This window comes from Rhinoraja longicauda, chromosome 9 (assembly GCF_053455715.1).
Source record: "Rhinoraja longicauda isolate Sanriku21f chromosome 9, sRhiLon1.1, whole genome shotgun sequence".
NCBI classification, from domain to species: Eukaryota; Metazoa; Chordata; class Chondrichthyes; order Rajiformes; family Arhynchobatidae; genus Rhinoraja; species Rhinoraja longicauda.
In genome coordinates, this window is record NC_135961.1 from 61,836,196 (window position 1) to 61,849,802 (window position 13,607).

The 13,607-nt window shown below is 46.1% G+C and overlaps 1 protein-coding gene across 1 annotated transcript in view; it reads left to right on the top strand.

The window, feature by feature from the left end:
• The window catches only part of LOC144597029 (bone morphogenetic protein 2-like), a 15,732-nt gene extending 7,580 nt beyond the window's left edge, over positions 1-8,152 (top strand). Inside the window, 1 exon segment of the mRNA XM_078405937.1 lies at positions 7,147-8,152. Coding sequence (XP_078262063.1) covers positions 7,147-7,997 — 851 coding nt within the window. The 3' untranslated portion in view covers positions 7,998-8,152.
• Positions 8,153-13,607: the final 5,455 nt, after the last annotated feature.

The following is a 13,607-nucleotide window of genomic DNA, read 5'->3' on the forward strand; positions in this document are numbered from 1 at the left end:
TGCACCGAAGATAGACACAAAACGCTGCAATAACTCAGTGGGACAGGCAACATCTCTGGATAGAAAGGAATTGGGCGACGTTTCGGGTCGAGACCCTTCTTCAGATAGTTTTAATGGAGACACAAGTTTCTGCAGGTGCGGGGAATCTCGCTTTTAGAAACCCCCAAAACGCTGGAGTAACTCAGCGGGTCAGGCAGCATCTCTGGAAAACATGGACAAGTGACGCTCTGCGTCGGGAATCTTTCTTCTTCTGATACTTTGAATGCACGCACACACCCACTCTTTACTTTGAGGCAACCTGCCATCGGCATTTTGGTCTGCAGCTGAATGGTTTAGAAACGAGGAAACACAGATGCTGGGCTTCCAAAAGAAGACACAGAGTGCTGGAGTAACTCAGAGGGTCAGGCGACATCCCAGGAGAATATGGATAGAAGATGTTTCAGGCCAGGACCCACCTTCAGACCGACTGTAGGGGGGTGGGGGAGCAGAAAATTGGTCGATTTACTGCTCGAATCTCAGTTCTCGCCAATACATGTAGGAGAAAGTAGGCGTGCAGGTGCAGCAGGCAGTGAAGAAAGCCAATGGTATGTTGGCATTCATAGCGAGGGGATTTGAGTATAGGAGCAGGGAGGTTCTGCTGCAGTTGTACAGGGCATTGGTGAGACCACACCTGGAGTATTGCGTACAGTTTTGGTCTCCTAATCTGAGGAAAGACATTCTTGCCATAGAGGGAGTACAGAGAAGGTTCACCAGATAGATTCCTGGGATGGCAGGACTTTCATATGAAGAAAGACTGGATGGACTCGGCTTGTACTCGCTGGAATTTAGAAGATTGAGGGGGGATCTTATAGAAACTTACAACATTCTTAAGGGGTTGGACAGGCTGGATGCAAGAAGATTGTTCCCGATGTTGGGGAAGTCCAGAACAAGGTGTCACAGTTTAAGGATAAGGGGGAAGTCTTTTAGGACCGAGATGAGAAAGGTTTTTTTCACACAGAGAGTGGTGAATCTGTGGAATTCTCTGCCACAGAAGGTAGTTGAGGCCAGTTCATTGGCTATATTTAAGAGGGAGTTAGATGTGGCCCTTGTGGCTAAAGGGATCAGGGTGTATGGCAGGTACGGGATACTGAGTTGGATGATCAGCCATGATCATATTGAATGGCGGTGCAGGCTCGAAGGGCCGAATGGCCTACTCCTGCACCTATTTTCTATGTTTCTATGTTTTACGAATTGCATTGGACCGTTGGACTTAGAGCGCCCCTCAGTTGAGTTCCAAGCCGGTACAACAGGCCCTGTGCTCCTCCCCCCTGTGCTATCTCCCCCAGCTCCCCACCGTCTCAATAAATCTACTCGCACACATTAGGTGGGTGGTTCTCACCAACCCCGGGACTCGCGAGTGGAGAAAATCCAAGATAACTTCCCGTGTCAGGCGACGACCTGGTGGCAGCGTTATCATGGAATTAGTTCCATGGGCCCTTTCCTGGTTAATGGTTTGCAGGTTTTTATGTTCGCGGGGCACATTTTTGCATAGCCAGATAGGACGCTCGACAATGGGAGAAGGCCTTTATTTATTCTCCACCAAACACCTGAAGCTTATCTTATCACGCCGTCCGCTTCGTGTTTGTGGAGAGGTGACAGGACATTTAAGTGTCTCCAGGAGTCTTTGCTTATTTTTCTTCCCATGGGAAAAAGAAGGGTCTCGACCACCGAAACGACACCCATTCCTTCTCTCCTGAGATGCTGCCTGACCCGCTGAGTTACTCCAGCATTTTGTGAAATAAATACCTTCGATTTGTACCAGCATCTGCAGTTATTTTCTTAATTTTCCCCATGGGATGTCATCTAGATCTCTCCTGTCCCAGGTGCGTGGGTCAGTGTACCTGAGACAAGAGGCTTTCCTCATAAGTTCATAAATGGAAGTGATAGGAGCAGTAGAAGTAGGCCATTCGGCCCATCAAGTCTACTCTGCCACTCAATCATGGCTTATCTATATTTCATATTTGCTGCCTGACCTGCTGAGTTACTCCAGCATTTTGTGAATAAATACCTTATATTTCATATTTCATCTCGTGAGCATCTCATACTTCGCTTGGGCAGCTTACAGCCCAGTGGTATGAATATTGATTTCTCTAACTTCAAGTAACCCCGCCATTCCCTCTCTCTCTCCATCCCTCCCCCGCCCAAGTCGCACCAGCTTCTCGTTTCCTTTATCATCGTTACTTTTTTGCACCTCTTTTATTCATTGTTCTTTATTTCTCCACATCATCGTTTATATCTCTCGTTTTCCCTTATCCCTAACCAGTCTGAAGAGGGGTCTCGACCCGAAACGTCACCCATTCCTTCTCTCCAGAGATGCTGCCTGTCCCGCGGAGTTATTTTGTGTCTATCTTCGGTTTAAACCAGCATCTGGTTTCTTCCTACTCTTCGATTTATTCACAAAATGCTGGAGTAACTCAGCAGGTCAGGCAGCATCTCGGGAGAGAAGGAATGGGTGACGTTTCGGGTCGAGACCCTTCTTCAGACTGATGTCAGGGAGGGGCGGGACAAAGGAAGGATATAGGTGGAGATCTGGGAAGGAGGACAATAGACAATAGACAATAGGTGCAGGAGTAGGCCATTCAGCCCTTCGAGCCAGCACCGCCATTCAATGCGATCATGGCTGATCACTCTCAATCAGTACCTCGTTCCTGCCTTCTCCCCATACCCCCTCACTCCGCTATCCTTAAGAGCTCTATCCAGCTCTCTCTTGAAAGCATCCAACGAACTGGCCTCCACTGCCTTCTGAGGCAGAGAATTCCACAGGAGGAGAATTCCACAGGAGGGGAAGGGAGGGACAGAGGAGCTATCTAAAGTTGGAGAAGTCGACGTTCATACCGCCGGGCTGCAAACTGCATCTGTAGATCCTTGTTTCGACAAGCAAAATATATTCTAAGGAAGGGTCCCAATCCAAAATGTCACCAATCCATTTTCTCCAGAGATGCTGCCCGACCCGCTAAGTTACTCCAAACTTTTGTGTCTGTCTTCAGCAAAACATGTTAGTTTAGTTTAGTTTAGTTTGGTTTAGAGATACACCACAGAAACAAACCCTTTAGACTCCTGGGTCTCTGCTGTCTATCCATCACCTTTTTGCACCAGTTCTACCTTACCCCACTCCTCATTCATTCACTACACCCTGAGGGCAATTTTACAGAAGCCAATCAGCCTGCAAACCTGCACATCTTACCGGCAGGCAGATGCATCGATTTCTGCACTTATCTTTCACTAATTGATATTAGTTATCTGCAGGATCTGAACATGGGTTATTTGCCCTGCTTCAGTACTTTAAAAAATATATACATATCATGGACAGTTGCCTACCTGGTGATAGGGTGGGGGAAAGAGAAAATCCTTTGCAATATTTGGTTGGTATTCTCACTCCAAGCCAGCCAGAGTGTCATAGTTATACAGCGTGGAAACAGGACCTTCGGCTCAACCTGCCCACGCCTGCCAACATGTCCTGTTCACGCTACTTCCACCTGCCTGCGTTTGGCCCATATCCCACTAAACCTGTCCTGTCCATGTACCTGTCGTAAACATTGCCTCAACTACATCCTTTGGCAATGTATTGGACACAAAACGCTGGCAGCATCTCCGGAGAAAAGGAATAGGTGACGTTTCGGGTCAAGACCCTTCTTTGTTTAAGCATTACTTAGTTGAGCCCATGTGAGAGTCGATTCCTATCAAGTTTGATGCAACGTTTGCTTATAGACAATAGACAATAGACAATAGGTGCAGGAGGAGGCCATTCGGCCCTTCGAGCCAGCACCGCCATTCAATGTGATCATGGCTGATCGTTCTCAAAGATCACCCGTTCCTGCCTTCTCCCCATACCCCCTGACTCCGCTATCCTTAAGAGCTGTATCTAGCTCTCTCTTGAATGCATTCAGAGAATTGGCCTCCACTGCCTTCTGAGGCAGAGAATTCCACAGATTTACAACTCTCTGACTGAAAAAGTTTTTCCTCATCTCAGTTCTTAATGGCCTAACCCTTATTCTTAAACTGTGGCCCCTTGTTCTGGACTCCCCCAACATTGGGAACATGTTTCCTGCCTCTAAAGTGTCCAACCCCTTAATAATCTTATACGTTTTGATAAGATCTCCTCTCATCCTTCTAAATTCCAGTGTATACAAGCCTAGTCGCTCCAGTCTTTCAACATATGACAGTCCCGCCATTCCGGGAATTAACCTAGTAAACCTACGCTGCACGCCCTCAATAGCAATATCTTTCAAAAGTTTTTCAATGGGATATTACATGCAAGTGTACTTGGTTCAGGAGCACAATAGTTTCAATGAAAGAATACTGCATCACCATCCACACTCCCCTAATTTCAACAAAACCAAAGCAAGTATTACTAAATCGGCCTGAAGGAAGGTCCCGAGAAATGTCACCTATCCATGGTCATCAGCAATTCCGCCTGACCCGCTGAGTGACTCCAGCACTTTGTGTCTTTTCTTTCGTAAATCAGCATCTCAGTTCCTTGCTTCTTCATTAATACACCCACCTCATTCAGAAAGAAAAGTTTAGTTTAGAAATACAGAACAGGCCCTTCGGCCCACTGAGTCTGTGCTGTCCAGCGCTCCCTGCACATGAGTGCTATCCTGCAAATTAAGGACAATTTACACATTTTTACCGAAGCCAATCTGCAAAGAAAGGGGTCACAGTTTAAGAATAATGGGGAAGTCTTTTAGGACCAAGATGAGAAAGTTTTTTTTCACACAGAGAGTGGTGAATCTGTGGAATTCTCTGCCACAGAAGGTAGTTGAGGCCAGTTCATTGGCTATATTTAAGAGGGAGTTAGATGTGGCCCTTGTGGCTAAAGGGATCAGGGGGTATGGAGAGAAGGCAGGTACGGGATACTGAGTTGGATGATCAGCCATGATCATATTGAATGGCAGTGCAGGCTCGAAGGGCTGAATGGCCTACTCCTGCACCTATTTTCTATGTTTCTATGTTTCTAACCTACAAACCTGTACGTCTTTGGAGTGTGGGAGGAAACCGTAGCGCCCGGTGTAAACCCACGCGGGTCACGGGGAGAACGTACAAACTCCATACAGACGGCGCCCGTAGTCAGGATCGAACCCGGGTCCCTGGCGCTGTGAGGCAGCAACTCTACCGCTGTGCCACCGCGTCGCCCAGAACTGCATCTGAGGCCAATCTCCTGTGGTGGAACTTAAGGTGTCTTCAAGGCCATAAAGTTGTTAGTACACTAAAGTTATTCTTTAGCTTCTGCCCAGTCTTGTAAAAAAGTAAAGGACAGTCCTGGCCAAATCCAGACCAGACGGCAGGCACATTCCAGCTTTTGATTTTTTTTTTTTTTTGTCCAGAAACCGCTGAATCTTTAATTACAAGAAGCCAAATGGAGTTCGTTTATTTTTGGGGGAAGAGGCCACTCCCAGCTAAAAACAAGTGCGAGAAAAAACCCCCCCACCATATTATGAAAGCACGGAGCATATATTCTTAGAAGAAGTCCTCGTATTTATAGCATTTCTCAGCCATGTTCCACATTGCAACACACGCGTACACGATGCGCATGTTAGCAAATGAATAAAACAGTGTGGCATGCGTCCAATGTTATTGGAACTATTTTCAAAATGGCTTGGAGCAAACCCTTTGAAAAGTAATTACATAATATGGCACAATCTCTGGTATGGACCAGAGTATTTACCAATTGGTGCATTTCGTGGTGTCCAGGGAATATGTGGTTTGGACCGGTGCTGCACTGTACTTGCGATCAAGGGACCCCTTTAGACTCGTTGCAGATGACCAAATTGGAATTAATTCTCCCCCCCCCCCCCCCCCCCAACCACCCTTTGCTATTATTTGGTCCCTGCCACTGTGAGGCATTGCAAACCCCCCCAAGTGTGAATCCCAGACCTAACCCAGCAAGCTGAGCAGAAGTAACGTCGCTAATTCTTGCAGCTTTGAGTGAAGTTCTCCATGATTCAATTTGGATCCCCTTGCACAGACATACCCTTGCAATTTGTAAGCATTCCTGTGCCAGGGATATTGAGAAGCAAAATAAGGGCCTCAGTCAAATACTGTGCACCAGAAGTGTGAGCTCAATGTTTCCGCTGCCTAATAGTGAAGGGTTTAAAACTTTAAAAGAAACATGTCCACTTGAAACACCTCTCGTTTGCAATCCGTTCCTAAGCCGTTCAAAACCTGGAGAAGATAGACACAAAAAGCCGGGGTCACTCGGCAGGTCAGGCAGCATCTCTGGAGAAAAGGAATAGGTGACTTTTCGGGTCAAGACCCTTCTTTGAGTTAGATGTGGCCCTTGTGGCTAAAGGGATCAGGGGGTATGGAGAGAAGGCAGGTACAGGTTACTGAGCTGGATGATCATATTGAATGGTGGTGCAGGCTCGAAGGGCCGAATGGCCTACTCCTGCACCTATTTTCTATGTTTCTATGTTTCAGATTGCGTACAAACCTGCTTAAAATGGGAAGCAAAGTATACTAGTTCGGTTTATGTTGGAGACACAGCACAGATACAGGCCCTTCAGCCCACACGGTCCATGCCCACCATCGCTCACCCGTTCACACTAGTTCTACGTGACCCCACTTTCTCACATGGGGGGGCAATTGTACAGAAGCCAATTAACCCAAAAACCTGCATGTCTTGGGAATGTGGGAGGAAAGCAGGAATCTCGCACGGGTCACAGGGAGAATGTGCAAACTCCGCACAGACAGCACCAGAGGATAGGATCGAACCTGGACCTATTGACGTTGTGAGGCAGCACCGTGCTGTCTAACATTGTATTTGAATGGAATCTGGGCCTGGTTTAGCTACTGTATCTGTTTGATGAGTCCTTCATATAGATTGGGTTTAGATGTGGCACATAGATGAAATTGTATTAGCCAAAGTTAGATCAGAGAGTCGAGTATGTCCTTTTATCTAAAGTGCAAGCACATTGTGGTAATAGAATTATTCCTATTGATTATCATTGTAGCTAACGAACTGCACAGCGTTTAACTGGAACAAGATGTTTGTTTCTGCATCAACATTGGACCCGTCTCATGTGTCTTAGCATCACGTTGGGTCAAGTTACCCAACGAGCCTTGTATTGTTGTGTCTGACCGTGGCTCTGATGTCTTTTCTCGTGACAGAACCATTGGAGGAGTTGCCCGGAGCCAGAGGGGAGACGACACGCCGATTTGTCTTTAACTTGAACTCGATCCCGAAGGAGGAGCTGGTCACCTCTGCGGAGCTGCGCATCTACCGGGAGGAGGTGGGCGAGGCCTGCGCCAACGCCAGCGGCGGCCACCACCGCATCAACGTCTACGAGATCCTCAAGCCGACGGCGCCCCCCGGCCGCGAGCCCATCACCCGCCTGCTGGACACCAAGCTGGTGCGGCACAACGCCAGCCGGTGGGAGAGCTTCGACGTCAGCCCGTCGGTCATGAGGTGGACCGCCCAGGGCCAGCCCAACCACGGCTTCGTGGCCGAGGTGGTCCACTTGGACCCGCGGGGTTGCCGGCCCTCCAAGAGGCACGTGCGGGTGAGCCGCTCCTTGCACCAGGACGCCGGGAGCTGGCCCCGGCTGCGGCCCCTGCTGGTGACGTTCAGCCACGACGGCAAGGGGCGGACCCTGGAGAAACGGGTGCGTCGCCAGGCCAAGCACCACAAGCAGAAGAAGAGGCTCCGGTCCAGCTGCCGGCGACACCCACTGTACGTGGACTTCAACGACGTGGGCTGGAACGACTGGATCGTGGCGCCCCCGGGCTACCACGCTTTCTACTGCCAGGGGGAGTGCCCCTTCCCCCTGGCGGACCACTTGAACTCCACCAACCACGCCATCGTGCAGACTCTGGTGAACTCTGTCAACGCGAACATTCCCCGGGCGTGCTGCGTCCCCACCGACCTCAGCCCCATCTCCATGCTCTACCTCGACGAGCAGGACAAAGTGGTGCTGAAGAACTACCAGGACATGGTGGTGGAGGGCTGTGGCTGCCGCTAAAGGCGGGAAGCCCTTATCGCAGAGCGCGGAGAATCTAAAAAGACAAGAAAAATTAAAAAACCTTGACACTTTACTCTTTCCCAATGAAGACACTATTTATGTTTAAAAAAAAAAAAAAAAGATTAACAAAATAGGAACATCTATTTTGAAAATATATTTATGTCTACTTAAAAAGAAGTTGGGAAAATAAATATTTTAATCAGAGAATTGTTCCTTTTAAATGATGTTTAATTGGATTTCAGATGTACATGTTTATATGGGTTTAACTCCCCCACATATGAAGTATAATGGTCAAATTCTTATTTTGTATTTATTGTTTATTGTAACCACTTTTAGAAATTTTTAGCTAATTTGTATTTATATGTAATCAAAGATAAATATAGGGTTTGTACATAAATTGTCAATCCACATCTGTCTGAAGTACATATGGTTTGAAAGAAAACTGGCAGTAAAAAAACTTTTTTTTTCTCTCATCTGGGGCAGGCGAGCTAAGACTCTAAAATGTTTCAGAGCTTGTAGAGACACGAGTCCACTCATTTCAAAGTGTTCCCTGACATGCGACACATTAAAATTTTTGGCATAGCAATCTTGAAAAGCTTACCGATAATAAGATGAAGGGTTTAGGGGGATTGGAATGCATACAAGAGTAATTGTAGCGAAATCTAAACAGCAAAACAGTGTAAAATAACACTGGGGACTTGCTCCTTGTAGTTTTACAGGTGGTTAAATTAGATAGAGGCCACAGGCAAAAATGGACCCGTTATTCAACTTCGAGTGAGATCAAGCGCAAAATGCTTAGAGAGAGAGAGAGGAAAAAAAAATCTTAAAGCCCACCTTTAAAAGGAAGATAACATACCATCAGAAAGCTTCAAAAGCAAATGCCAACTCAGTTCAGTGGTAATACTCAAGTCACCGATGCAGTAAACTGTGAGTTCAAGTACCTGTTCAGGTCTTGTGCGCATGGCTTAACTATATTTAGAGCCCTGCATTATCGCAGGCTCTGGCTCTCTGAGATAGTCTTTAAACGGAGGTGTACCAGATTCCTCAAGAGAATGTCAAAGGTCCTGTAACTCTTTGAAGAAAAGCATTCTCGTGGACCATTCTAATGGCTTTCCACCCAAAATTTCTCCCTCAACTAAAGCAGAGTTGCCGCCTTACAGCGCCAGAGACCCGGGTTCGATCCTGGCTACGGGTGCTGTCCGTACGGAGTTTGCACGTTCTCCCCGTGACCTGCGTGAGTCTTCTCCGGGTGCTCCGGTTTCCTCCCACATTCCAAAGACGTGCAGGTTTGTAGGTTAATTGGCTTCAGAAAGTTGTGAAATTGTCCCTAATGTGTGGGATAGCGCTAGTGTATGGCGTGACCGCTAGTCGGCGTGGACTCTGTGGGCCGAAGGGCCTGTTTCCACGCTGTATCTCGAAAGACTAAAGTCTAAAGTCCAAAGCTTACTTGACACAGAATTGATTGAAAATTAAGTTTTGCCTCCTCAGTAACAATGCTTGTGATTCAAACATAATTAATTGTGCAAGGAATGGTTTGAGACATTCCCATAATATCCAAAAATCATAGAATACCACTTTATCTTTTGTGGTCTGCATTGGTTGAGCAGTGTCACATTGCTTACACGTACAAGCTTTCTCCTGAAATACATTCCCATTGAAATTAAATCCAGACCCACAGCCAAATTAAACCATCATAATGTTGGAAAGGAACTGCAGATGCTGGTTTAAACCGAAGACAGACACAAAAAACTCAGAGGGTCAGGCAGCATCTCTGGAGAAAAGGAATGGGTGAAGTTTCGGGTAGAGACCCTTCTTCAGACAGGGTCTTGACCCGAAACGTCACCTATTCCTTTTCCCAAGAGATGCTGTCTGACCCACGGAGTTACTCCAGCCTTTTTGTGTCTGCGGTTTAAACCATCATTCCATTCTCTTGTGAAAATGCCTTAGTATGTTCCCTGTCGGGAACTTATTGAGATAACGAGCATTTGTTTAGGCCCGTGTTATTTATAATATGCAACGCACGCTAAACTAATGGCCCCACTACAATGATTTAAACAGCTCAGATGGTCCTTCTGTTTTTATAAACGCGAAACTTAATTTCTTGACCGCAAATTGCTTCATTATTTATACTGGAAAATAAAGTAAACTGGTCACTACAGTTGTAAATATCATTCTCACATGAGCTGAGAGTAGTTAGATAGATATAAGTGATCAATTTCAGAATATTTCAAGTCCGCAGAATTTTGCAAACAGGAGATATGGCCACACTTTTAACCCAAGGCAACCCTTTAAATGAAAACTTTTGGAAAATGCTTCCAGCCTGAGGTACACTGGAAGTGTACTTACCAAGAATTCATTTAATATTTACCAGATAGGACAAACGGCATTGGAAATAGATACACTGCTAATTCCCATACTTTAGTTCCCTCTACCCACTGTGTTTCATCCACCCTTTATCATTGTCAATCCCACCAGAGATTCTGTAAGATATTTATTCCTCACTTCTGATAGAAGAAGAAAAAAATAGTTCCGATGTTACGAAGCCTTGCTTTTTCTCCAGAGATTTAAAATACAATCGGAATGAGTCACCTGGAAGGTTAACATCACCTTTTGACCCTGTCACAAAAGTGATTGCTTATCTCTGCAAAATAACCCTCTTTGAGTGGATAAGTTTATCAGCTGCCTTGTTTACCATGAACATTAGTGTTTCCACAGTTTATCTTCCTGCCTTAAACATCTCTAAACACAGATTAAACAATTAAATGCAACTCACTGCCATTTCGGACGTCTTCTGGCAAGGCCTTTAAGATAATTTATAAGTTTGACTGTGTCCCGTGCCAACATGTGTGTCTTTTACTTAAATGGGGACTAGGGAAGCGAATTTTATAGCTTCGTTCACTACCTGCTGAGTATTTCACACAGTTCACCCAAAGCTGTAAAGAATGGCTCGTGACATAATTAGTCCGTACTGCTCAGAAGACAGTTTCCCTAGACTTTCCCAGGAGTTAGGTCTGGATAGAGTGGATGTGGAGAGGATGTTTCCACTAGTGGGAGAGTCTAGGACTAGAGGACACAGCCCCAGAATTAAAGGACATTCCTTTAGGAAGGAGATGAAAAGGAATATCTTCAGGTGGCGAATCTGTGGAATTCTTGGCCGCAGAAGGATGTGGAGGCCAAGTCAGTGGATATTTTTAAGGCAGAGATAGATAGATAGATTGATTAGTATGAGTGTCAGAGGTTATGGGGAGAAGGCAGGAGAATGGGGTTAGAGAAGGGAGAGATAGATCAGCCATGATTGAATGGCGGAGTAGACTTGATGAGTCGAATGGCCTGATTCTGCTCCTATCTCTTATGGCCTTATGACATGAGTACAGAACTTTGCACTTCCTGGCTTTTGAAGGTATCTTCCTATTACACCAAAATAAATATGTTCAAATGAATTTAAAATGTCATGCTTTAGATATCTTTTGCATGATTGCTAGGGAAGAGAAACCCAAATTTCTTCCTTGCAATGCCCACTCTATTCCATTGTGTTTTTATAGTGAACTATTGTAGGGTGAGGGGGGGAAAGATTTAATAAGAACCTGAAGGGTAACTTTTTTGTACAAAGTGCGGAAGGTGTATGGAACAAGCTGCCGGAGGAGCACTCCAAAGACGTACTGGTTTTTATAGGTTAAATGGCTTGGTATAATTGTAAATTATCCCCAGCGTGTGCAGGATAGTGTAAAGTGTGACGGGATCGCTGGTCGGCGCAGACTCAATGGGATGAAGAACCTGTTTCCACGCTGTATCTCTAAACTAAATGAAACTATACTGAAACTAAAAGGATGTCGTTGAGGCAGGTACTATCACAACGTTTAACAGACAAGATGGAAAGGCCGTAGGGAAGATTTATGAGGACGGTGTCAGGACCCGAGGGCCTGAGCTACAGGGAGAGGTTGAGCAGGCTAGGACTCAGGCTAGCAATTCCTTGTAACGCAGGAGGATGAGGGATGCTCCCACACAGGTGTACTAGATCATGAGAGGATTAGATCGGGTAGATGCACAGAGTCTCTTGCCCAAACTAAACTAAACTCGGAGTAGGCGAATCAAGAACCAGAGGACATCAGTTCAAGGTGAGGGGGGGGGGGAAAGATTTAACGGGAACCTGACAGGCACCTTTTTTTCACAAAGGGTGGTGGGTGTATGGAACAAGCTGCCGGAGGAGGTAATTGACGCATGTCCCAAAACTTATGAGACATTTGGACAGGTACATGGATAGGACAGGTTTGGAGGGATAAGGGCCAAGAATGGGCAGGTAGGTAGGCCTAGTGTAGCTGGGACATGTTGGTCGTTGCGGGAAGTTGGGCCGAGGTGACCTATTTCCAAGCTGTATGATTCTGACTCTTAAGATTCTGATTTCAAATCTGATACTAAAAGCTTGGTTTATTTCCCATCGTCCTTGACTGTGATGGACAGATTTATTTAGAAGCAAGTGTCCACTCTTAAACGGGAATCTGTAGAGGCAAGGCCCAAAAAGCTGGAGTTACTCCTGTTTAAACCAGCATCTGCTGTTCCTCCCCACACAACCTGGAGAGGCAATTTGAGCGAGAGAGTGTAATGCTCCTCCCGAACTGATTCTGATATAGGTTGCAGGAAGCAACGGTTTAATTGGGAAGCCTGATCATAAGGTTATGGTGCACAGTTCTGTCAGTAACACAGTTGTAGAATGTATAACCGAGTTATACAATGTTCCTGTTTGATTCTGGGCTCGCTAATCTTGGTTGCAGAAAGCAGGTGAAGGTGGCTGAAATGTTTATGGATTCGAAGAGGATAGCTAATTTGGAGCATCGCGTACAGTTCTGACCGCCCCATTTACAGGAAGGAAGTGGAGGCTTTGAAAAGGTTGCAGAAGAGGTTTACCAGAATGCTGCCTGGATTAGGCAGTATTAGCTGCAAGGACGGGGTTAAACAAACTTGGGTTGTTTTCTCTGGAACGCCGGAGGTTGAGGGGAGCCCGGAGAGAAGTGTAAACATTATGAGAGGCGTAGATAGCGTCGACAGTCAGAAACATTTCTCCCAGTGTGGAAATGTCAAAAGTCTTGGATGTGGAGAGGATGTTTCCACTAGTCTGAGAGTCTGGGACTTGAGGTCGTAGCCTCAGAATTAAAGGACGTTCCTTTAGGAAGGAGATGAGGTGAATTGTAAGAATAAGGGGTAGGCCATTTAGAACAGAGATGAGGAAAAACTTTTTCAGTCAGAGAGTTGTGAATCTGTGGAATTCTCTGCCTCAGAGGGCAGTGGAGGCCAATTCTCTGAATACATTCAAGAGAGAGCTGGATAGAGCTCTTAAGGATAGCAGAGTCAGGGGGTATAGGGAGAAGGCAGGAACGGGGTATTGATTGAGAATGATCAGCCATGATCACATTGAATGGCGGTGCTGGCTCGAAGGGCCGAATGACCTACTCCTGCACCTATTGTCTATTGTCTATCTCTTTAGTCAGAGGGTGGTGAATCTGTGGAGCTCTTTGCCACAGGAGGCTGAGGAGGCCAAGTCAGTGGATATTTTGTTCTAAGGCAGAGATAGATAGATTCTTGAATAGTACGGGTGTCAGGGGTTATGGGGAGAAG